This window comes from Bos indicus x Bos taurus, chromosome 21 (genome assembly GCF_003369695.1).
Source record: "Bos indicus x Bos taurus breed Angus x Brahman F1 hybrid chromosome 21, Bos_hybrid_MaternalHap_v2.0, whole genome shotgun sequence".
NCBI lineage: Eukaryota > Metazoa > Chordata > Mammalia > Artiodactyla > Bovidae > Bos > Bos indicus x Bos taurus.
Window position 1 is genome coordinate 65,585,739 of NC_040096.1, and position 25,029 is coordinate 65,610,767.

General features: G+C 52.7%; 1 protein-coding gene across 25 annotated transcripts in view; it reads left to right on the plus strand.

The window, feature by feature from the left end:
* LOC113879939 (proline-rich receptor-like protein kinase PERK8) overlaps positions 1-17,892 on the plus strand; it is a 35,260-nt gene extending 17,368 nt beyond the window's left edge. For 12 of the 25 annotated variants that reach the window (XR_003507525.1, XR_003507528.1, XR_003507527.1 and 9 more), the window contains 2 exons: positions 2,762-2,837; positions 17,518-17,892. Coding sequence is in view for 20 of the 25 variants with exons in the window: in XM_027521818.1 (XP_027377619.1) it covers positions 2,762-2,837; positions 17,518-17,640 (199 nt within the window). In the remaining 5 variants the exon portion in view is untranslated. Of the gene's footprint in view, positions 1-587; positions 676-2,761; positions 2,838-3,161; positions 15,837-17,517 lie in introns of those variants that run through there. The other 13 variants (XM_027521809.1, XM_027521808.1, XM_027521804.1 and 10 more) reach the window with 2 other exon arrangements.
* The last annotated feature ends 7,137 nt before the right edge of the window (positions 17,893-25,029 follow it).

Genomic DNA, 25,029 nt, shown 5'->3' on the forward strand with positions numbered 1-25,029 from the left:
TGCTCTTCAGTGTTGCGTTGGTTTCTGCCCTACAACACAAGTCAGTCTCATATATATATATACACACACACACACACATATGTAATTATGAGTGATCCACAAATGATTTGTACCAGACATGCCAGATCAAGGAGGTCCCATTTGCCCCTAGAATCGAGGAACTTTAAAAATCTTGAGAGGCAGTATACATGTAGCTAATTGATGATATTGAACAGCAGAAACTAACACAACATTGTAAAGCAGGTATCCTCCGATTAAAAAAAAAATATCCTATGATAAACCGTAGTGGGAAACAATATTAAGAAAAGAACGTAAATATATGTATCACTTTGCTGTACTGCAGGAAGTAGCAGTGTTGCTAATCAACCATACTTCAGTAAAAAGAAAAAGAAAACATTTCCTGAGAAGCAGAGCTAGGGTTTTCTAAGCCTCGTACGCTCTGGAGGATGATTTTGGTGTAGTCAGCAGGGCTTCCTGCATGCATCCTGAGCGCAGCACGTGCGTTTATGAGTTCTCCGATCAACGTTGCTTGCGACAATTGTTCCTCTGGACCCTAAAAGGAAGCTCGTGTTTTCCTCTGGTTCCAGACACTGACTCATCTCTGCAATGTCTTCATCTGTCACGATTGCAGCCCAGCACCGCAGGGCTGATCCATCACCACGGTCGCAGGGCTGGGACACACGGAGCTCAGAAACCAAGGCATGACTTTGCCGGGGCAACATCTTTAGTCGCAGCCCGGGGGTCTGCCCGAAAGTTGAGTACGAACAACCAGGAAACTCTGAGGGCTCCCGGGGTCCCTGGGGAAATAAGCAGGAAAAAAAACCCAGGTGCCCTGAGCTGCTTCTGATTTCCCCAGTCCTATTAAAAGACACCAAAGAGAACCAAAGCGGAAAGACATAGCAGAGCCCTTTCCTACCTCTTTGGCCTGTGGGAAAGGGCGGTGACTGTGGTCTTGCCGTGTGTTCCGGGTCTAGAGCCCGGCCATGCTCTTAGGACTGTGGAGATGGTGACAGGGCCACCCCTGGGTGCTCATGGGTCTCTGAGGAAGGGCTGGAAACTCTCCCGGAGTGGGGGGTCCGCAATACGGCCCAGAGCGCCCTTAGATAACCAGTGTACCCTGGTCACCCATGGGCTGATGACTGCTTGATTAACTCTGGTTTTTTAAAAAGACTTCCTGTTTTTTGCTTATAAAATCAACCAGTCAGGGGAATAGAGTGTTTGGGAAGCTCAAGGTCAGGGGAGGAATTCTCAGGAGGCTTGGAAGCAAGAGGTGAGCCCCCTGGGGCCCTGGCCAAGTCTTGGGCACCCCAGTGAGTGAACCATGGGCAAGGGGGTTGAAGTACCCAGATGGCTTAAGTCAGGGCAGGGGGCTTGGAGAGGACCTCTTCCTTCCTTGGGTTTCCTTGGAGGGCTACTGGACTCTCCTTGTTCTTTCTTCCTTTTCTCAAGTTTTAATTTCTCATTCTTGCCTTGATTTGGCTCCCTCCTCACCTTACAGTGCCGATCAAACCTCAGTCATCAGATAAAAGAATTAATAGGGACCTTCTGTGTAGCACAAGAGAACTCTATTGAATACCCTGTGATAACCTATCATGGAAAAGAATCTGGAAAAGAATAGATACATGTATTTGCATCACTGAGTCACTTTGCTGTACACTTGAAACTAACACAATATTGTAAACATCAACTGTGCTTCAGTATAAAAAACAAAAAACAAAAAACACACCAAACCCCCCTTAGTCATCACAGACCACCTGTTGGCCACACTTACCTACCAGAGCCTCCTGGGTATATGTTCAACATCAACTCCCTTAACATATTTTTAGAAAATGACTCACCTTTTTTTTTTTTTTCTGAGCAGTTTTAGATTTATAGAAAAAGTGAATGGCAAATATAGAGCATGCTCGTCACCTGCCCCCCACCCCCGTTTCCCCCGAGGTCAACATCTGGCATCAGCGTGGCGCACTCGTTGCCATGGATGAGCTGACCTTGAGAATGTAGCTGTTAACTGAAATCCATGGTTTCTATTGTTCTTTGTATCCTACAGTCTGTGGGTTTTGACAGATGTATAATGACACGTGTCTATCACTGGTCAGCTCGTTCTTTTTAAACTTTAAGGCAAATACTTGATGTCAAAGATTTGACAAGCCTGGTCAGGGCTTCTTATATGGGGCTGGTGAAAACTTGTGGGTAGATTGTTCAGGTGAAGCCGTCTGTCCGGGCAGCCCTGTCCCTTCATCTTCCATCTCGTGGTTTTAGGACATGCTGCTTATTCAGGACCCCACAACCCTGGCGTGGTCCTCAGCGTACTTCCCTAGTCTCAGCCAGGGCCCGCTGCCCTCGCCCCTCATCATGCGCACGCTACCCTGCACACGCTGACCCTGGTTCAGCTGTGCCCGCAGCGCCCTTCTTCCTGGTAGAATGCGCTTCCAGGAAGCCTTCTATGCAGCCTTTGAGTGTGTCCAGCTCCAGCTGTCACTCACGCAGTGACTCCGAGCCTCTGGGTTCTGTGAGACAGCGTCTGGCAGCACGGGTGGCATCAGCCCACCCTGAGGGCCTTGGGGTCATGTCCACGCCAGCCCCCGTCAGCTCCAGATATACCTGGAGCTGGGAGAGGGGGAGCTTGGCAGGTGAGAGCGCTCGTGAGTGAGTGTAAAGAGGAGAGAAAGGCTTGATTTCATCAGTTCCACCCTTGAAGTTGGGGCGCCTCTGCTTCCGTTGGGTGAGATTCTCTGAGTGACCCGGTGCTTTCTCGTTCCAGCCGAAGCCATCATCTGGAATCCTCCGTGGTCCAGGACCTCGAACCCGCCACCCCAGCACCCTCTAGCCCCACAATCGTAAGTTGTTGGGGGTGTGGGGGGCACATGTGAGGCTGGTCACCGATGGAGGCGGGCTGCCGCCCCGACAGCCTCGTGGGGAGGGATGGGTGAGCACTGGTCGGAGGTCCCCGCCCAGAAGGGGGTGCCCAGGGAGCCAAGCTGAGTGTGGACCTTGCGGGCTTGCGTTCAGAGGCGCACCCCCACCCTCCTCATGGCATCTCTGTGGCAAAGGGATTCTACAGGTGGCCTCAAGTGCCAGACCCCCACAGAATTGCTCCTCTTTCACAAAGGAAGTCAATGGCCCTTTCATGACCGAGCCCCACTTTGGCTCTTGTGTGGCAGGGCAAACTAGGATGGAAGTGGCCTAGCTGGGGGGCCCTTCGATGGGCCAAGGAGAAAACGCAGGCAGTGGCACCAGCCTCTGAAGCCGTCTCCGAGCTCCAATAATCTTCGCTTGCCTCCCCCCTTGAAATGTCCCAATGGACAGACTTTCTGTCTTCAAAGCTTCGGGCCAAACCTCTTCAAGCTTTTTATTGTTTGGGACTGGGACGCTTAGCAATAATGATGGGTAGTTCCTTTTTTATTTGCCTTGAAAGGCCAAAATATATTTTTGTGTGTGTGACTATAGACAAAGCCGTCTGCTTTCAGATGAACTCTGTCCGTCGTCTCCCACCAGGGAGGTTGTATATACCATGTGTGTCTCTGTGTACTCTTGGGTCTTGAAACAGGTTTCTCATAGGGATGACCATTCACAGGGGTCCTTGGGGAAGCGCCTGCCCCACCAGCGGGCCTGGGGAGCCCGACCCCTGTGTGCACAGGGTGTGGGCCCCGGGGTGGGGGTCTGGCTGCTCTAACGCGTGTTCTGCCTGTGCCTGCATCTGCCATGCTTACGTGTCAAGGACTGTGGGTTCTGTGCTCCTTGGTGCTCAGCAGGATGAGAGCGGGTGGGAGGTCAGAGTACTGTGAATGCCCTACTGTTCTGGTTGGGAAGGCGTTTTGCTGGGCTCTGTTACCTGATCCAAAGAAGCGAGTGGATGAATAAATGAATGCAGGCACGAGAGAATGAATAAACGAATAAATAGTGTAAAGGAGTGTACCCTGAATGAGATCCAGCTGGATATATCACAGATCAATAGATAAGTCGATGAAGCATGGAATCAGTATGTAAATAGGGCCATGCAGAAACCGGTATCCGGTTATCCTGGACTAAGGCACACAAGCAATTCAAATGCATAGCACCTATCGCTTGTCCATAAAAGAAGAAACACCTACATGACAGAAAGAGAGAATGAGGAGTCTGGACGTGTAAACCAGGGCTGAGGCTGGGAAGGTGAAGCCCATCAAAGTGAACAGATGGGAGAGAGGGTACCAGGGATTGAAAGCGGCAAGGAAAATGGAAAGATGCAAATTAATATGTAAAAAATAGGTAACTTTTAAAATTAGGAGGTGAGAAAAATACTCCCCATAAGGAGGACTATGTCAGGTTATTATAAGCCAAGCATTAGGATTAATCCAAATACGTGCTCTTGGCAGTAGAAAAAAAGAGAAAACACTAGAGGAAGAGCTCAAAGAATAGTTAAAAATGAAAAAAGACCCAGGGAACCAGAGATGAGATTTAACTTTAACCCAAAGTTTTCTAATTCTGGGCACACATGAATAAAGACTGAAATGAAAGTTAAAAAAAAAAAAGAGAGAAAAAAATGAAGGGGAGGATGAGTGAGCAGTGGACATACCTGGATCCAGAAGGGAGCATGGCAGAAAGGGTTTTGAGTCATCCAGTCCTGCGAACTGAGGTCTGTTCCATGAAAGGATTAAAAAGGAGAATAAAATATCTAAATAAAAATCTAGAAATGTGGAAGAAAAAGTAACGGGTGTGAAGTCCAGAAAAATATTAGTGGGTGAATGGATAAACATACAAAAGCAGGCAGTGCTAGCAGTTGAGCAACAGACGGTCATGACTCGAGGGCTGTGGTTAGTCCGACCCTGAAAGCCACAGGACTATCAAAAAACAATAAATATCTCAATAAACGAGTGAGCGAGCATCTAAAGAGACAGAGACAGCATGCAGTGAGGAGGGGGAGAGGCCGTGGTCACACCAAAGCTCCAGGACGATGAAAGAAGACAAGCGAGAAAGGAGGAGACGTGCAAAGTTGCAATGAAAGAGAGAGGATAAAAAAGGTGATAAGTGAGTAGGTCCTCGGAAGAAGGCGAGGCTAGGAATCCAAACTGTGGGTCAGAATGGGTCAAAATCTGAGCACGCTCTCCATTAGTAGAGGAGTAAATACCTAATAAAAAGAAAAACAAAAGCAGGAAGGAAGAATGGTGTGAAGGAAGGAAAGCCAGAGGGAAAGACTGACTGAGAGGCGGAGCTGAAGGGCCCGGGGGTGCTGTTTGCAGGTGACATTAGGCTCCATCAGGTCGTGGCACCTGAGCTCCAAAGAATACAAGAAAGAGAGAGAGTAAAAGAGAGAAACAGTGAAACTGAAAATGGGAAAGAAACGACAAGCAGAAGTCAGATTAGAAATGCAAAGAGAAAAAGGAATGTACTAATAGATAAATGCGTATATAAGAGAGAGGTATTCTAGGAATAGGAATGTGAGGGGCGTGAACCATGCGCATGGGTGAATTCACATCTGGGCTTCTGAGATGGGTCACCACCCACCCAACCAGGAGGCAGGTCAAAGCCGAAATAAGTAAGGGAGGACCTCAGAGAGGCTAGGGAGGGGAGGACCCATTGCTTGTATATTATCATGTATCCAATTAGGTACCCTGCCATCTAGAAGTGTAAAAACCATTATCAAAGAGATAGGAAGCCTGAATGGGCACATGAATGCATGAATGACTGAGAAAAAAAAAATTGCAGTGACCAGTGAGGCTGATGTTGCGAGGCGTGTTAGGGTTCAGCCACTTCCTGGTGCCCAATCTCCAAAAGAAAGACAGGCAGTAAGAAAAAAGCCTGAAAGACTGGTGGAAAAGAATAATTAATTAAGATGGGAGGGAAAAAAATAAAAAGTTTTTATAAAGAAGTAAAAAAGATAATAAGTATGTCAGTGAAGTGTGTGAGAGGGGCCTGGTTTAGCACAGATCATCCACATTCATTCAGATGTCTGGCCCGAGTTGATAAATAGTAAAAAGAACAATACGTAAATAGAAGCCTGAAGGAATAAACACACGCATTCCACAAGAAGGCAAGGAAAGGAGTTTGAAAAATTGAAGGGGAGATGGGGAGAAAGAAAGATATGGGAGAAGAAATGAAAATAGACGGATGGAAGAAAAAAGGCAGTTCCTGGATAAGTACTTAATAAACATATTATTCACTAAATATAAAAACTAGTAAAAGCTGAAGTTCATCAGAAAGAAAGAATAAATAAGGGGATGGCTGTGTGAATGAATGAATGAATGAGGAAGGGGACTTAGATGAATTAGTCTCTGCACCTGAGGCTCTTGAGAATCGAAGAATTGCCAAAAGAGCCAGTGAGGACAGAGGAGGGGCATAGACAATTAAGACAAGATGGATATTAGCCATAAAAACATATTGAATGAATAAATAAATATGTACATAAATTACGAGAGAGAAGGCCATGCTAGAACAAAAAGATGAGAAGGCACCATGCACCAGGAATCGTGAGTGATTCAAAACTGGGCTCCTGAGAGAGTGAAATAAGTCCTCCCGCAAATCACCAGTGCAAGGAATTAATGAACCAAAGGGGCCCTACGTGGACTGGTGCCGAGAAGGCTCCAGGAACCACAGATGCTAGGTGATCCCATTCTGTGCACCTGAGGCCCATAAGTGAAAGAATAAATATTGCAATAAAAGAGTGACAGAAAGAATGAATGGACCCACGAATGCCTGAGTTCCTGATGGGAATGCCTGAGGCGGTCCATGGGATGGTCGCTCACCTCACCCCGCACACCTGAGGTTCCTAAGACTGAAAGAGAAGCAGAGAAAGAAATGGGGCAAAACGAAACTTAAGTGAAAGAGAAAGGTGGGGGACCCAGCAGAAAGGAGTGAAGATGTGGGTGTGTTGGAGAGAAGGGTCTGTTAGGAATAGGGGTGAGGTGTTCATCAATCCTAATGATGGATAAGGTCATCCAGTCCCCTTTTCTAGGGCAAAGGAGGATGGAGAGATTAAAAAAGAAGCAGCAGCAAAAAAAAGAGAGAAAAGAAAGACGGTAAACCAACCACCAAAGTGATAAATGGTTCATTAAGAGAGGTTGTCTGAACAGGAACGATAATTAGTTTACATACGATTCCTTAAATAGATAAAAGTATTGCACCTTTCCGAGAATAAATGAAAAATAGACCAAACATCCAGCCCCAAGACAAGGCTGCACCTCCAGCCTTTTATTATCTTTATATCATAAAATATAGGCAATGGAGGTCCATAAATAGAAGAATAAATAGCAAAATGTAAAAGGTGACTAGTGGCGAGGAAGAAAGACTGCAAAGGCAGGTAAGCACGTGGGCTGATGATGGTTATTTTGCACGTGGAGTTTTGACCGCTATAATCATTTCCCAGGATAAGCCAGGATAAGAATGAAAGGCAGGGCAAATGCGAGACTGCATGAGTGAATGAATGAAATGGTGTTGCTTGGACCAGGGGTGTTGCATGTGGGATCCTGACTCATCCTTCTTCACCTGAGTTTGTAAAAATGAAGGAATGAAAGTAAGCGTGAGAGAAATAAGAAAGCAGAAATGGAAATAATGTGTAAACAAATAAGAAGGGAGACCTTCATGAACCAAAGGCTATGATTAAAGTCATGCTGTTGAAGTCAGTAGGTAAAGGCATCAAATCTAAATGGATGAGTGAATGAATGGAAGAAATGGATGCATGGAAGGAAGGAAGGAAAGAAGGCAAAGGAAGAAGGGAAATGAAGGAAGAGAGGGAGGGAAGGCTTCCTGTTTGGGCCCCCGGGTTCCCAGCAGCTGGATGGAGTGGGTAGCCCTTGGCATGCGGTGTGCTTGTGACGCGCATTCCCTGGCGGGGAGGGGCTGGCCCAGGGGGGCCCTTGCCTGGAGGGCCCCTGTCACATCCTGGCTGTGGGGGCCATTTCACCTCATTGCTCTCGTTCCGTTTTCCCCATGTGTAGACGTGGAATGGCATCGACTCCCTGCTTGGGTGGATCGTGGGGGCAAATGCTGCCCTGCCTGTTGGCAGTGCCCCGTCTAGAGCCCGGGAGAGGCAGAAGGGCTCAGGCCCCAGGTGCCTGCAGAAGGTTGCGGGAACAGGGGGTGTTGGGCCAGGTGGATGTCCTGGCCCCTCCCTGGGCATGGGTCACCTGTGGGGGAGGCTTTTCCCGCCAGGGGGCAGCAGAGGGTCAGGGAGCAAGGGGCCCTGGGTGGAGCGTTGTCCTGGTAGGGGTGCCCCCTGCCTCCAGGGCCCGCTGTGCTGTCCTGGGGCGGGGTGGGGGGCCCCCCTCAACTCCAGGACCTGTGCAGGGGAGAGGCGGGCGGGAAGGGGGCCGGCACGGCCTCATCACAGAAACCTTGTTCCCGCAGCTTTCTGAAACATGTCCAGGAGCCCTCCAGCGGGGTCTTCCGTGGGTGGGCTGCCGTCCGTTCCCAACTCGGGGTGTCCTGGGGCAGGTGCATCTCAGCCCAGGGTTGGCAGAAGTGGTCCCAGGACCCCGCCCCCTTCCCCCTGGCATCCCCAGAGCCCGTTTCAAGGCCTTGCTACCTTCTCAATTGTTTTGCGATGTACTCTCTGTATTTTGGCAAAAAAAAAAAAAAAAATGGCCTTTGCATGGTGTGTTGTTGAACGCGTCTTCTCTCCTCCCGCCCTGCCCCCGCCCTGCCCCTCGCTGGGGCTGTTTGTACTGATAATTTCGAATCCCAGGGACTCCCTGGTTCTGTGTAGTCTTTTTTTCTCTGTATTGGTAGGATTTGTGCACCTGTCTGTGGTGTGCCTGTGTCTGTCTATCAATCCAAGGATCAAAGTCCCTCTTGACTTCTCGATTCCAGTCTGGGACATTAAAAAAAAAATAAAAAAAAATTGGATTCCTAACCAGTGCCCTGAACGTGAGGAGCCCAGTTGGCTGGACCCAGGATTCGTGGCTGGGAGTGCGGGGAGCCCCGGGGGTGGAGTCTGGTGGAGGCGGGGCTGGAGCGTTGCCTGGTGGGCAGGGCTGAGGGCTGGCTATCCCGCTAGGAGTGACTTTGGGCCCTGGGTGGGGACAGGGAGTGGTCGGGGTGGGGTGGCGAGGGGTGGGGTCGGTGGTTCTAGTCCAGCCCAGCGATGCCCCAGGGTGCTCAGATGTCAGGTGGCAGGGAGGCGGAGAAGCAGAAGCCATGGCTACAGACAGGGTGCAGGGAGGGAGCCAGGGGGCCCAGGGGCAACCTCTGCGCTCTTAGCGCGGGCCCTGAGTGGACGCAGGCGGCCTTTAGGAGACGGAGGAAGCAGAGTCACGTGTCAGGAGCTACCCTTCCCTGCCTCCAGTGCCATGTGTCCGGGCCATGTGAGCAGAGCTTTGTGGGCCTGAGGTGGCTCTGGGGCTTCAGGGCTCTGCTGTCTTCTCTTTTGGAATCTGGGGGCCCGGGTTCTGCCTGAAGCCTGGGGTGGGGGGTGGCGCACTTCTTAACCCCAAAGACAGGTACTCAGGGAAGGGTCCCCAAAGAGCCCCCCAACCACCCCAGGCGTCATCGCATGGGCCGGAGTGGGGGTTGGAGGAGCTTGGGGCAGGAAGAGCCTGGGAGGGTCTTTTTGAAGAACCCGAGTGTGGTTGTTTTAAAAGGCAGCTGAGGGTTAGAAGACAGAGAAAGTGTTAGGTGTAGAATGGGAGGGGATCACAGCCCAGTTCGCAGAGGAGATGGGCAGGAACAGAAGCAGACCCCTAAGGAGAGGGGCCTCCTCCCGGGGACCAAGGGGCTGTCCAGGGTCATGTGGGTGGAAATAGGCCAGTGGGGGAATGTCCCGGGGGGAGGGTGGGTTGGGATCGGGTGAGTTCTGTCCTAGGAATGCTGGGGACCTGAGGGTCCCTGGGTCAGGGTTTCTGAAGGTCTCCAGTTCTGGGATGCTGGGTTTCAGCCCAGGACTGCCAGGGCTGCAGAAGCCAGGGGTGGAAGTTCCACATGGGCCCCCATCTGGTTCTGTCCGTGCCCGACCCACGAGGTCCAAGGTTGGGTTTCAGCGCTCCTCTCTGATCACGGCCTGTCTCAAGTGCGTGCTTCTTTTCCCTTTTCAAAGAAAGAACAAATTTTGTCTGTTGACTTTGACCTTTGCATGCACCCCTTGCACAAATCCTTCCCTTGATGGTACCAGGAGCTACAAGTCTCCTTGGATTTCTGTATGACTCCCAACTCAGGGAGGTTGGCCTTGGGGCTGGCCTGCCAGAGGATGGAGGGCAGAGGCTGGGCGTCTGGGGCAGATGGGCCAGAGGCCCTGTTGTGATCTTACTGTAAATGGTGTGGATAGCACATGAGCTGGAGCAGATCACGCATCATTTGACATATCAATCATCTTTATTTCTCCCCTTCAGATTCTGTTTATTCTGCACACTATTTTTTTAATGGACATCTAATTTTTTAAAACGAGCACCCATTTTTTTAAACCCAGTTGCTATTCTTCACCACATACACTTTTTTTTTTTTTTTAATTTTTGCATCCCACCTTTTCCATATTCCGCTGTCAACATTTTTCTTTCGTCCATACACTTCATCACCTCCCTGGCTGCCTTGTGTCTCATTGAGTGGCTGTGTCAGTCATTCACCACATCAACCTACTATTATTACTCTTGCTATGCAAAATTCATCTTTTTTAATGTTACAAATTATGCCACAGCTAATAACTTAGCACACCCCCCTTTTTTTCATTCTTATGAATTATTTTCCCACACCTAGAAGTGATCTTTGCTTTGTGGTATGTCAATTTCTCCTGCTAGGCTGTGAACCCTTGAGGGCAAAGAGCTTGTTGCAGTGATCTTTGTATCTCTAATGCTTGTAATGTTGTAGATACTAAATGTTAGATGAGAGGATAGAAGGGTGGATGAAGATGTGAGTGAGTGCCTGGTTGGCTGTTGGAAGAGAGGATGGGAGAATGGATGAGTACATGGAGTGGTGAATGAACAAATGAATTTTCTGTGTTGAGTTTCTTGAGAAAAGGCCAGGAATTTTTGTATGACTACTAATTTCAGAAGGCTTGTAGCATTTTATGATGTCCAGTGATGTATTAGCATTTTGTTAAGTTGTTGCTAATTTATCTCTGTTAAAAAGTGTTTTTCTGTCATTTTAACTTGCACTGCTTTGATGACGAATGACGGTTGAACTTTTTACTGTGTTTGTTAAAAAAAATTGCATCTTCTGTGAACTGTTTGTCCAAGTCCGCTGGATCATGGCTTTGTGATAAGACTGGCCAAGGATGGAATGAGGGTCCTTGGGATGTAGTGAGCCCTTCATCCCTGGAGTCATTCAAGGGACAGGACAGACAGATACTCGATGAGGGTAGCTTCACGGAGATTCAATCAGTAGGAGTGGGGTTGGCCTAGATGACGCTTCAGGTCTCTCTGACTCTTCCTGGAAAATGTGCATTGGGATGATATTCTCCCTTTGGCAGCCCAGTGACATTTAAGGTGTCTTCTCCTGGGTGGGTTTGTGCATTTATGATTTATAAACTCTCAAATCACCCTCTGTAACTCTTGTGGTACAGGAATCTCTTTGACCCTCCAAGGTCCAGACAACTGTGCCGCCATCTTGAATAGTTACATGGTGGCCTTCCTGCCTCCACCCCCCACCCCCATTTCACTTTGAGGAAGACAACCCCTTGGATCACCACTTGCCACCTCTCAGGGCAATCAGCTGAGGCGGTCTGCTGCCCTTCATGTTCCTAGTGCCCTCTGATGTGTGAGCCACTGTCCCGTTGGCCTCCATGGTGGTCTTTGGGGTTTAATTAAATATGTCAGATTAGGTCAGATAGTGAATCTGCCTTCAGAAATGGGGCAACTCAATTCCACGAGCCAAGGAGTAGAATGGGCCCCATATTCTCCTTGGGCTTCCCTCATGGTTCACCCCAGGGGTAGCCAGGTCTCAGAAGTCATCATGGCCATTCGGGAAGGGCATGTGACCCAAGAAGGCTCGGCCCTGCTTTCCAGAATACCTTCTGCTTGCAGTCGAGGGAAGACCCGTCTACTATACTATAGACCGTCTACTATAGCACTGAGCGCTGTTTGCCTGTGTCAGAATTTCTCACCCACATGTTTGGGAGGCCAGTGACGATTCCCAACATTACTTGGATCCATCCATCCATCCATCCATCCATCCGTCCATCCATTGCATTTGGCCTCTTGACCTGGTGCTTTGGCCTTTCCCTTTCCTGAAAGCAAACCTTTTCCTTGTGGGCAGGCTGTGTAGCGCCATGGGCTGTGGTTATGAAGTGAACGCCCTTACTTGTGGCTTCTTCCTCCGGGGTCACTGCTCTGAGCATGTCCCAGCTGGATGTCATCTGCCACATCACCCACACGGCTTCCTTCCCCATGGCGCGTTCCCATGCATCACACACTGCGAGGGATCCAGGGCCCAGGGGCCCAGGGTGTCCCCCGTCCCCACCCGTGAGTGGAGATGTGCCCCCCACCCCCAGGCCACCTTGCCTGGTGCATGGTCCCTGCCATGAGCTTTGCCCTCAGCCTCTCCGCTTCCTCTACCAGATGACAGCGGTTGTAACTCATCCTTCCATCCCTCCATTCACTCCACTCCCAGCCCGCAAACATTCGAAAAGGTCAGCTGGTGCTATACTAGAGCTGGGTCACAAGGTTGCATTCCGACACCCCCTCTCGAAAGAAAAGATGAGCGTGTTTGCTGGGGGCTAGCCACAAGGCGGGATCCTTGATTCGGCGTGCCCACCCCTCTGCCAGAGTTCTGTCGAAATTTTGATTGCCCTCTCCAACTTCGTTCCTCCGCAAAGTGGGTTGATTAGTAATCAGCAAGCTGTGTTCCCTGGGTGCTCAGAAATCATAGCCCAGAGTCTCAAGAGGCCAGAATGATAGCTGGAGTGGGGGGGGAGTCTGAGACAAACAGCCGATTCTGGCCATGAGCAGGATTTCGAGTCATTAGGACACCCTCATCTTGCACAAAGGGCGAGTTTCAGAGTCCTTCCTGTCCCTTGGAGATTGGTTCATTCTGGGCTCTATTGAGAGAAAATTGGGGGAGATAATTGCTGGTTTGGATGGTGAGGGTCATACCCCCCTGTGAGGTCTGCATAGAACAATCTGTTGGGACAACTGGGCATCCAGGCCGCCTGGCACTTGGCAAACCCGGGATGCATCCGCGATCCAGGTTCCCAGCCAGGCAGGGCTTCCCACCTTAGATCTCGGGGGCTCTCCTGGGAATTCTGCGTTTGACTTACTGCCTTAGACAGTAGGTATAATGGACAAAGCCAGGACCCTGGAGCTGGACAAGCATGTGGTTTAAACTCATGGGCACAGCCAAGTTCTGCCTGCTGGGCAGAGCATGGCACCCACCTCGCAGGGCTGTTGTGAGGATCTGCTGTAACCAGGGTTTTGAACTGTGATCCTGTAGGGTGGTGCGCGTGCCCCCGGGAGTAGGCGGCGGGTGGTGGGGTGACCGGCCATGAGGGGCAGCCTGATTGGGGCAGCTTAGTGGGCAATCTTTCTAGCAAGCACACAGTGGGTATTATGGGACCGAATGCTGAATTCGTATGGCATTCGAAAGGTAGGTAGGAGTAATTTGGGGGTTAGGGTTAGGCTGGGGAATGGGGATCGCTCTGGGCACTGTCCTGGACCCCTGGGGTACGCGTTCACACCCACCTCTGGAATAGGTTGTATCTTGCCTACCACTGTGTCTGGCCTGTGGGCGGCACTTACCCTCCATAAGAGACCCCTCCCAGCAGTATCCTCCCCGCAAAATATTAGGCACCAGTTGTCAAAGACACTACCCCCCACCTCCCCACCCCCCACCGCCCAATGTCCCCTCTTCCCCTTCTCGACATTTGGGCTCAAATTTCAGCCGCCTGGGTGCCTAACACAGTACCAGGCCAGTGGTAGGGGTCACCTTCCATTCCTGTCGGAAGGATGGATGAGTAGATGGTCGAATAACACAACTGTAACCCAGTGTAAGCAGCGATCGTTTGTAACCTTGACTAAGAGACTGTCCTCCGCTCCTGATTAACCTGTTAACCAGTTACTGTATCTTACGGACCTTTGTATGATATATGTTGTTCGAAAACCAGGACTCTGGTTTCAGATGTCACTTGGTGGCACTTCCGCTGTCCAATGAACGAGTCGATGTTCTGTGTTAGAAATGAGAATCTGGCTAACGTGTAACTAACCGTGCACCGTCGGTCAAGGCACTGCGCTCTGACCGTCGGTCTTCTTTTGGTCTCCTTTTTTCTAAGCCGTGGGTCACCGGAAAGCTTACCTCACAGGGTTGTTGTGAGAGCTCAGGTTGGGTGAACTCTAACAGCGTTCATTAAATGCTGGCTGTCACTGAAAGTGATCATGTGTTGGGTGCTGTCTGGAAGGGAGCAGGGAAGCTTTTGCTAGTTCTAAATGAATAAAAAGTTGGTCTTGACCTTATAATAAGATTGTATTTCCGACAGTCACTGGGACATGTGAGACAGAGGTCAAGTGGCCTGAGAGTGTTCAGTGATGCAGGTCCAGAGTAAATATTGGCTCGGTTAATGAGTGATGGCTCCTCTCCTTCCTCAGAGGCTCCTTTCCTCTGCCCGCCCTCCCACCCTGGATGGCTGTTTGTCACGCGCAGGTGACTGTTCCTGCCAGGTCTGTGGAGTGACTTTTGTGAGTCCCCCGAGGGTATTTGTTAGTGGGGAGGAGCAAGGACAGTGTAGACAGAGCCCAACGAGGGGTTTCTGGGTAACATCTTAGGGACTAAAACTCCCTCTTCTGCCCTTTAGGGGAAAGGCTCCTGCTCAATTGGCATGCGGGCCCATTTAACAGACCAGCGAGTTGTGTCCAAGCCAGGATTGAACAGTCTTCCATGAAAAGCCAGAGGGTGCTCTCCCAAACTCAGTCAAAGCAAACCCTCCCGGTTCCGCGGCTGGTCTCTGCCAGCCCAAATGTGCCCCAATGTGTCCCTGTCCCCACCACGTGCCTAGCAGTGCCCCCGTGGAGCTTCAGTGGGACCTGGAAACTTGGCCGAATTAGATATTGCCCCTCTTCCTGCTCAGGAGACCTCCCCTTGGTGTCATTGTGGATCCAGGGGTCTCCACAAGTCCATGGAATTCCTTTCTTGGCCCTTGTCTCACATGCGGACAGCAGGGTTCTGCAGAACACCCCCAGATTCCATTCCAGGTGGGCTGGAGTCGGGGGTCTCCTCTGGCCCCTCCCCCTGCAGAAACCTCCCTGGCCCCCTCATTTGGCCTCTGGCTTTCACAGCCTCAGTGGGCTGTGTCCACACGTGGCCACCCTGTGTCCTTGAGAACTTTTTGGAAGCTCCCGAGGGGATCCCCACGTAGAGACAGGTGGCTAGGGCCCTCCTCCCAGGGGACTGTGAGTCTGTGTGTAGGTGTCTGCTCCTGGACAGTCCTCAGGCCTGTGTGCCCAGGGGTGAGGAGTGTTTTCAGGGCCTTGTCCTCCTGAGCAGGGCAGGCCTGGGTCCCCGTCTCCAGAGGGCGGGGAGAAAGCTGAGGCTCAGTGAGGGTTAGGGTTTCAATTCAGAGTCAGGGTTCTCAGTGAGGGTTAGGGTTTCGAGTCAGGGTCAGGGTTCTCAGACCCCTGTCCCTGACTCTGAAACTTAGGCTTCTCTGACCCTGATGGTCCTGCTGCCTGTGTAGTAGGCGCTTAATAGATGGTCACTGATGGGCAAGCGGGGTTTTAGTGGATGTGAAAAGCTGAATTGATTGTTGGCCGATGGACACATTGACTGTGCATGCATCTGTAAGAGGAAAGAGGGTGTTCCTTGGCAAAGACTCTGCAGGGCAGACCCTGAGGGTCTCTGTCTGAAGTGGGGGCTCACCCTGGGGAAACTTCTGGATGCAAATAGCTGTCTTGTGACTGTTTCTGGAAATGTTTATATCTAGAATAAAACTTTATTTGGGCTAAAAAAATGTACTCCTATGTGTTGTGGTCCAAGTGATTTTTAAAAAATGTTGTTGGCACATGGTTGATACTGTGTTATTTTCTTCTGTACAGCCACGTGACTTGGTGTTACATATATAGTCTGTTTTCATATTCTTTCCCCCTATATGTTATCACAGAGTATTGAATTCGGTTCCTTGTGTTACGCAGAAGGTGGTCCAGGCGGCGTTGCTAATGTGGCATTTGGCAGGTCCCCGGTGGCAGAGGTGTTCTGGCCACGCCCTTGCCCACTCTGGGTCTCAGGAGCCCTCACTCTGGGGGAGGGGAGGTCTTTGACCTGAGAAGTCTTTATCCTTACCATTGGTGACCATCCGCCTTCGCCTGTAAGGTACATGCCTGGTCTGAGATGCCGCCTGGTCACCCAGCAAATGAGTGGGGATTGGATCCCAGACCTTGATTCCTTTCTTCCATTCTCTCTTGTCTCCCCACACTGGGGCTCGGGGGGCATGGTCATCTTACCCGCTGGAGTTCTGGTGGTGGCAGCACCATTTGCCAGTGCAGTGGCCCTGAGGGGTTACTTGAACCACCCCAAGCCTGGTCCCGTCTCTGTAGAATGGGTACATAACGGCAGTGTCTGCTCAGGGGCTGCTGGCTAACCTGTCTCGATGGGCCCCGTACACTGGTCCCAAGAATCAAGGTCTGACATTCAAAGCTATCTAAGCACCTATGTGTGTGTGGCCTGGATGGGTTTGTTCACCTGTAATCTGAAAATAGTCACGTCTGCCTGGCGTGGTTATTGTCGGGTTCGAGGAGGTTGTTTATGTGAAAATCAGTGCTTTGTTACCTGGCCTCCGGTTTGAGGTTGGCCACAGCGCCCTGCCGCCTGTGGGTCCTGATCACAGAAACCCTGTGCTTTCTGGAACTATGGTGGCCCCAGAAACTGCCGGGCGGGGTGGAGGGTGTCAGGGGAGCACCGGCCAGCCTAGGGGACGCAGTGAGGGACAGGAAGCTTTGCTCTTCAATGGAGAGATGTAACAGGTTCAGAGGGGAGGGGATTGAGGTCCAGGTAGGCAGAATCAGGGAGAATTTTCAGAAACCCCCAAAGGAGGAGTAGGTTCCCAGGGGTCTCAGATGGTAATGAATCTGCCTGCAATGCAGGAGAACCGGGCTTGATCCCTGGGTCGGGAAGATCCCCTGGAGAAGAGCGTGGCAATCCACTCCAGTATTCTTGCCTGGAGAATCCTATGGACAGAGGAACCTGGCAAGCTACAGTCCATGAGTTTGCAAAGAGTCAGACACGACTGAGTGACTGACACTTCCTCTTTCAGATGGGGAGGAAGCTGGTAGTTTAGAAAATGCCCTGGTCTAATTGGTAACGGCTTGGACAGGAGAGCTGGGGTGGTTTCTCCCAAGGCCAAGAGATCTAGATTTTGGTTGGTTAGGTGAGGACCATTGGAGTTACTGGTGCAGGAGCATGTGATGCTTCTGGAACTTACAGGAGGAGGAGACCAGGGAAGGGGTGATGTGAAGGGTGCCAGGTGGAGGGCAAGAGCTTGTGGCTGGGTGCTCCCCTGTCCCTGTGTGGTCCAGGCCCCGAGCATCCCTTCTCCTCAATGTGTCTGCCCCTCGCCTCCTGTCTGCCTGTGTGCTTAAGAACTCTTGTCGGCCTGTGAGCCCGGGAGTGATGGCCTTCATCTGCGCCTGTCTCTCTCAGCCTCCACAGCCACAGGGGACGCCTGCACACCTTCCCACGGGACAGGCTGGACCTAAAGACTCTGGACCGGGGCCGACCCCCTTGTGCAGAGGGGCGTGTCCTCCCTGCCTCCTCTCCCTCTGACTGATGGACTTCACTGATCTGAGTGTCAGACACGCGGGCCGGACCTCCTCCCCGCCCCTCATGAACCCTGAGACTTGGGGGAGCGCTGGGCCTTGCTGTCCACATCTGAGAAATGGGCTCAGACACCTACCTCACAGGGCTGTTGTGAGGAGCCTGTGCCAGGGTCGGAAAGCACCCTCCCCCGGTGGCGGGGGCGGGGCTTGGCACGGCCCATTGTGCTCTCAATAAATGTTTCTTGTCTTAACAAAAACAGCGATGGATGTGCTACTAATCTGAGGAGGGGTGAATGTCGGGATGCTGTCTGGCTGGGGGCTTCCCGTCACCTTGGGCCCGTGTGATAGGGGGGTGGGGGAGCCAGCTCGGGTCCCAGGAAGCCACCTGTCCCCTGCCTGTCGGGCACTCGGGGGCGATGGGAGGCCCAGAAGCAAAGCTGGCCTGCTGGGCTCCTGAGGCAGATGCATGTTGGGATGAACTAACCTGGGCTGGTCCCCTTCTTCTGCTGGTTTTAGGATGCCAGGTTTCTTTCCAGAAAGGCATGTAGACAGGAGATGGAGGAAGTCTGTGCAGGTCCCTGGAGCCCCGGAGGTGCTGCTCCAGGCCTGTGATTCTTCCTCCCATTTCTCACACATCCCCAGGGCCCTGGCAGGGGACCTGGTAGAACAGTCATAATGCTTAAACCGATGGTGAGTGGACTGCCATGCGGTCCAGCCGGGCTGTGACCCAGGGCCAACATTCATCCCACCAGTTGGCTTCTGAGCAGGTCTCAAGGGCCCGAAAAAGTAGCTCCTGAGTTGCAGTCCCTGCCCTCTGGCAGGGAGGCACCCCCTGCACCCCCGTGGCTCAGCTCAGGAAGGTCAGACCATTGACCAGCAGTATATGGCTGGAGCCAAATGGGGACAGAGGGGACAAGTGCTAGGGAGCTTCGGACCTGAGCCCACGAGGAATCCTGGGGCAGCACACTTGGCTTCGCTGGAGCAGAGGATCTGGACACTCAGCCAGCAGGAAAGAGAGGCCGACCACACTGCCACTGCCTCCGTCAACGCCAAAACCACCAGCACCGCCGCTGTCAGCGCCAAAGCCACCACCAGCTCCGCCATCTCCTCCTTGCCCATTTCTCCCTCTTCTCCGTCCTCCTTTGCCTCCCCCTCCCCTCCCCTCCTCATAGGGAAGTGCCTCAAGAGAACTACAAGCAAGTCCGACCATGACTGCGCAGGGCTGAGAGTGGCCCCTTTGCAGAGAGAAAGCACCACCTCTGGACCATGGCCGTATCTCAGCCAAGGAGGCTTGACCCCAGTCCCGGAAGGGGATGTGGACAGTCCAGGCAACACTGAGATGAGTAGAAGACCGCCGCTAAATGTGCCCACCAGATGAGTCCATGCCCGGGCAAGGGAAAGCTGAGAGTCCAGGAGAGTCTTGCTTGTAGTGGGCAGAGTCCCAGCTCACACATCCATCAGGAAGGTCCCCTTGATGTTCCAGAGCTGAGAGCCCAGCTCCGCCCGAGGATGAAGCTCACACATCCAGAAGGAAGGTCCCCTTGATGTTCCAGAGCTGAGAGCCCAGCTCCGCCCGAGGATGAAGCTCACACATCCAGAAGGAAGGTCCCTTTGGTGTTCTAGAGCTGAGACTCCCAGCTCCACCCTCCGATGAAGCTCAGCTGTCCGTGATGAGGGACCTCTTTGATGTTCCAGAGCTGAGACCTCATCTCTGGCCTCCTGTGAACCTTGGTCATCCAGAGTGAGGGGCCCTGTGATGTCTAGAGCCGAGACCCCAGCTCCAGCCTCTGAAGAACTTCAGATTGTCTGTGATGAATGGCCCCCCTCTATGTTCCAGCACTGAGACTCCAGCTCTGGCCTCCAGTGAACCTTGGGGATCCAGAATGGGGGCCACCTTGATATTTCAGAACTGAGACCCTAGCTCCAGCTTCTGATAAAGCTCAGACAGGAGGAACTGAGAAAGTCTCAAGGCCGTGGGCTTGCCTGGGCAGGACTTGGTGTGGCCAAGGTTTGGCTGGACTGGAGGTGACAGAGGGGACTCTGCTTTCCACGTGTGGCCTGCAGACTCCTCACTAGCTGTGCCGGAGGTAGCCTTTGCACCCCGTAGGAAGCTGGGTTCCAGATGCGTAAGGAGAGAGGAGCAGCAGGCACTGCTGGCCGGAGGAGGAGGAGAGGACGAGCCTGGCCACAGAAGTCATGGATCGTGGGTGGGCCCTGCTGCCGAAGCCCGCCCCTGAGTGTGCAGCAAAGTGCTGTTCAGTCGTGCTGGACTCATGGCTGGCTGCGCACCAGACTTGACCCACGGGACTGCCAACTTGGCCAGACCCTGGAATGTAACCCAAGCTTGTTTCCCTGACTTAGCTCCTCTCCCGGGGAAAAGTGCTAAACGCCCACTAGCCAGTCCAGCGTGCAGCCGAGACCTTGGGGCTGGTCAGATCTGGTTGCCTATTTCCAGCAACGGAAGCTTATTATTGAGGCTGGGGCTGCGAGGGGGCCAGACCATCACCATGGGTGGTGAAGATGGCGTGGGCAGCAGAGGAGGCCCCAGACAACACGGGGCCTTGATGGTGGCACGTGCCTCTGTGTTTTGAGCTGGGACCTTGCCCTCAGTGCCTGGATGGTCACCGGGATCCCTTGGACGCTGGCTTGACCCCAGTGTGTCCACTAAACCAAAGAGAGGTGGCAATGAATGGAATGAGGGCAAAAACACTGCCTTGCTCAGAAACCCTAAGAACGTCGTGGGATGACACAGTCGAAGTGATGAAAAGTGTCAACATTGCGGGAAGAGAATGCTGAGTGTTATTCTGCATGTGCTGACTTTAGAATCTGTAGACTGGGAGGTTCTGAGAATCTGATATCATCATTTATGCCATTCAGACATAGCTACAATGATATATCCTAGAAACTGACTTATTTTCTGCAGTTGGAGTCTGCAGGAACAGGGAGCAGCTAGCATGCATTCTTGAAAAACACATCCTAACGATGCCAACATCGTTTTGGTGATGTTTCCTGGAAATTCATTCGAATCTGGAACTGTGCACACAAGAGCTTCTTTTATGAGTAATTGGAACTCAAGACCTGGGTTGGAGTGGAGGAGAAATGTTGTCTTAGAGGACTGCCCCACCACCCACTGTCATTGGGCCAAGTTATTTTAGATTTCCAAGAACAGGCAATTATTAGAATCACTCCTTGCTGATTTCCTAGAAGTCCGCACAACAGTCTCTTAAGCCAAATGTGAAACGGGTGTGCCAGCGGGCTCATAATGTTTGTGAAAAAAATGTGAAGTTGCTCTGTGACATCATCAGCTGCAGGAAGCAAGGCTCAAAGTCGATCGGCGGTAGTGGAAATAAGGACAGAGGGAGCTTCTGGACCAGGGGCAGAGCCTCCAGACTTGACGCAGGTCGGAGATGATGATGCAGCCCCTCCCAGGAAGGCTGTCGAGCTGTCAAAGGTTTTCTGGACAGTGCTAAGTATTGTGCTGAGACTCTGGGAGAAGAGACAGATTTGATTCAGTCCCTGCCCTCCAAGTGCAAAAGACTAAATTCCAGGTGCTGTTGCTGCTGTGGTCTCAGTGTAGAGGGCTCCCCTTTGGTCAGGCCTGGATGGTCCATGGTGGTCTCCCAGTCAGCTCCCATTTTACAGATGGAAACACTGAGGCTGAGAGACAGATTGGTTACTCGATGTCCATTTAGACCAGACCTCTCTCTCTGGAGGTCAAATCTTCCAGACAACAGACTGCCTCTGACTGTTCTGAGATTCAGGAAGAGACCGGAAGGCTGAGCGGATTGCCCACAGACACCCATCAAGAGAGCAGGAGTGGGAAGACTTGGCGCCACACCTCCTGTCTCCTCGGGCAGGTTGACCGCGATGGTACCCGTGCTCCAGGATCCCAGCCCAGCACCGCACTGGAAGACCAGGCCAGAGGGAGTGAGGCTGCTCGGCGGGATGGAGTGATGGGACAGGAAGACCCCCTTCTGGGGATCTAGGGAGCCAGGCTCAGCCACCATTTGTCTCTGACTGTCCCGTGGGGCTTTAGTTCCCCCGTCAGTCACTCTGTCCTCCTCCGTTTTGGAGGGATGTTCTCTGATGGGAGCCCCCGTTTTGCTTAGTGAGTAGTGACCACTTGGTGAAATGGATTCACGGCGAGGAGGCAGGCAATCCCTGAGGGAGATGAAAATCACGGCCTTCTTCCTTCCCAGGAGGGGTCGGCTCGTGCCCCAGATTTCGTGGATACTGCCAGCTCTGCTCTTAGAGGAAGCAATAACGCAGAAGATGCCCTGGGCTGCCATTTTCCCCCAGATGACTATAACCTTCCCTTCTAATCCACGCTGGCGGCCATCATCTTGTTCCCTAAATTCAAGTTGACCTGGGCATCCTCTATGTTCTGTGGCAACCCTATGTGTGTGCTAAGTCACTGTAGTCGTGTCAGACTCTCTGTGACCCTGTGGACCCTAGCCCACCAGGCTCCACTGTCCATGGGATTCTCCAGGCAAGAATACTGCAGAGGGCTGCCATGGACTCCACCGGGGGATCTTCCTGACCCAGGGATTGAATTCGGGTCTCTTAAGTGTCCTGCATTGGCAGGGGGGCTCTTTACCACTAGTGCCACCTGGGAGGCCCTGGCGGCTGGGAAGCCGGGGGGCTGGGGTAAGACAGGGGCTGGCAGCCTTCAGAAAGCTTTCTCTCAAGCCCCCTTCACGTGGAGGGGTGTCCCCCACACAGGCCAGTGGGAGGCAGGAGACCCCCGACTCCCCAGCACTTCTCAGGAGAAAGTTTGGCCTCTTACTCTCAGCCCTGCACCCTGCACTCAAGTTGAGCCTTCAGGGAAGTCAGTCCCGGGAGCGGCAAAGACTCTACAGAGGCCCGGCCCACTCGTGGGTGGGCGGAGGCGGGTTGGAAGGACAAATGGGCAGGGCAGTGAGGGGCAAGACAGCAGCCAACTGGTCCAGAGTCAGACCCAATTCCAGCCAAGTGTTACTCAAGTGATCGGCGGAGGAGGGGGAGCCCCACCCAGGGAGACCTTTATCAGGCTGATTTGATAGCTGGTACTTGCCAGAAGCCCATAGTCCGCCGCCTCCCCGCGGCTGTGGGGCCTCCAAGGCCAGAGCTTCTCTGGGCTCCAAGTGGCCCTGGGAGTGGGTGTGGGTGGGCCGGGAGGGGGCTGGCAGGGCGTTGTGGATCGTTACCTATATACCTGCACTTCACAAAGCACTTTATCTGTCTGCTTGGTGTTGGTTGATGGTGGCAGGAGTGGATGGATGTGTGCCTGTTGGGGCTGGGTACCCCTTGGGCCCCCCACGTCACAGGGGAGACCTTAGGGCTCAGAGACAGATACTCACGTGCCCATAGGGCGCTGGGCCCAGAAGAGGTCTTTTCTGAGATACTCTGGCCGGGGCCTCGGTGCCCAGGAATTGGGCCACGCTGCTAGAAGCAAAGCCCCCAGGGCACCCCTGCCTGGTCATCTGGGGTTAATGACCCAAGCTGGAACTTGCCTCTTTAGAACTGGATGTGACCTCAAAGGGTCTTAGCCAACACTCCCCATGCAGCCCAGACTCATGCCACCTGCAAGGGGGCTGTTTCTGAAGGTTTCTGCCACCTGAAATCCCTGACTCAGAGATCAGTCTGCACCCCTTCACCCCAGCTCCTGCACTGCCCCCAGCACTGGATAGGTGCTTGGGTGGCTGCCCCAGGTTAGGCTCAAGTGCTCTCCCGACCCCGGGGGATGGTGCTCACGGTGCAGGGGGGCCCTAGCCTCGGTTGGGGGATGGATGTGTTTGATCCTGCCTGTGTGTGCATGGGTGTGTGCATGTGTGCAAATGTGTGTGTGCATGTGTGTGTGAGAGAGTGAGAGAGACGGTGGAGAGTGACTGGAAATGAGAGACCGTGGGTCTCTCCCTAACCTCAGATGCCCTGAATCTGAACTCCACATCCGGATCCCCCGCAGACCCACTCTCTGCAGTACCCCCTGCCACAAGCCCCCTGTAGCTTCCCACCAGCCCATCTGTCATCCAGTTCTGCCACCATGAGCAGGAGAGTGGCATCCTCTGTCCTCACCCCTTACCCTTCCCTGTCCGCACCTCCCCCACCCCGCCCACCGCAAGGCCTCTCCTTGGCAATCTTGCCCCCAAGAGCTGTTGACGCCCCCTCTTACCAGCTGTGCCCAGTGTTCCCGAGTGGGGCCTCCCCTGCCTGCAGCCCCCCAGTTCCTCCCTCCCCACCTGGGACTCTGATCAGTTCCTCCCGGCCAGCCCCGAGAACCCAGTTTCCCCAGCAGCTCACAGTATTTGTCCAGCCACCTCCTGGATGGAGGGATAGGGTGTTGAGCTGGACATGTTGGGTGCTGCCCAGTCTCTGCAGCCTGCTCAGCCTCCCTGGCCACTGCCTGGGGCGTCTGCCACCCACGGGCGCTGGCCAGGACCTCTGGACCCAGATGTTGGCCACGGCACTGCAGCCTCGACAGAGCCTCAGACCTGGACGATGCCTGCAACCCCACGGCACTCAGCCCAGAGGCTGCTCCGTCCAGGTCAGTTCCCACCTGGTTGTCCCAGGTGCGCCCTCCCCTCCTCATCTGGGGGATGCGTCTACCCGAGATTCAGAATCCAGAAGGGTGGTGTTTGTCTTTGCAGCGCTTAGGGTTGCGTTGGTCTGGATTGAAGGTGCTAAAAACGCCAGACTTTTGCTGATGAAAGTCTGTTTTGTCTGATTGATTTGCCAGTGAGGTTGAGAGTGGATGAATCCAATGAGCTCTGTGCTTTTGACAGATACATATCTACATTTACGTATTTTATATATATATATATATATCTCACATAAATATTATGTGATACCCAGGAAGTCACATCATTGCAACTCTGTAAGCTTGACGTGAAAGCTTTGTTGCCAATTTAAAAGTGGGCTGGGGGAAGGGGGGATTAGGTAGCTTTTCAAAATTCCTTCCTGGGGAATGCCCCCACTCTAGGGCATCCACTGTTCCTCACTGGCAAGTTTCTCAGCTTGGTAGTGGTTCTCTGAGCTTTGTACAAGATGGGTATTCTGTTAATGCAGGTGGGCAGGGGTGTTAGCTGGCACTCCAGGTCCCATCTTGAGCCTCAGAGATTTCTAGGCCAGTCTGTGGGGCCTGGATTCCTCCTGCACCCACCTCTAGTATTGGGGGTCCATCTCATGCATGTCTGTCCCCACGGGTGCCCTTGTCCTGGCTCCCCTCACCCAGCACTGCTTCACTGTACGCCGCAAGTCCTGGGTCCTGGCCCATCCTTCCCCGTGGGCCGGTCACCTCGGGCTCTCATCACCTCCACCTGGCCTCATCCTGAGCACAGCATCTCATCTCACTGTGGACCTGGCCATCACCCATCCATCATCTGCCTCACTCCATCATCCTCGCTTCGGGGCTCCCTCT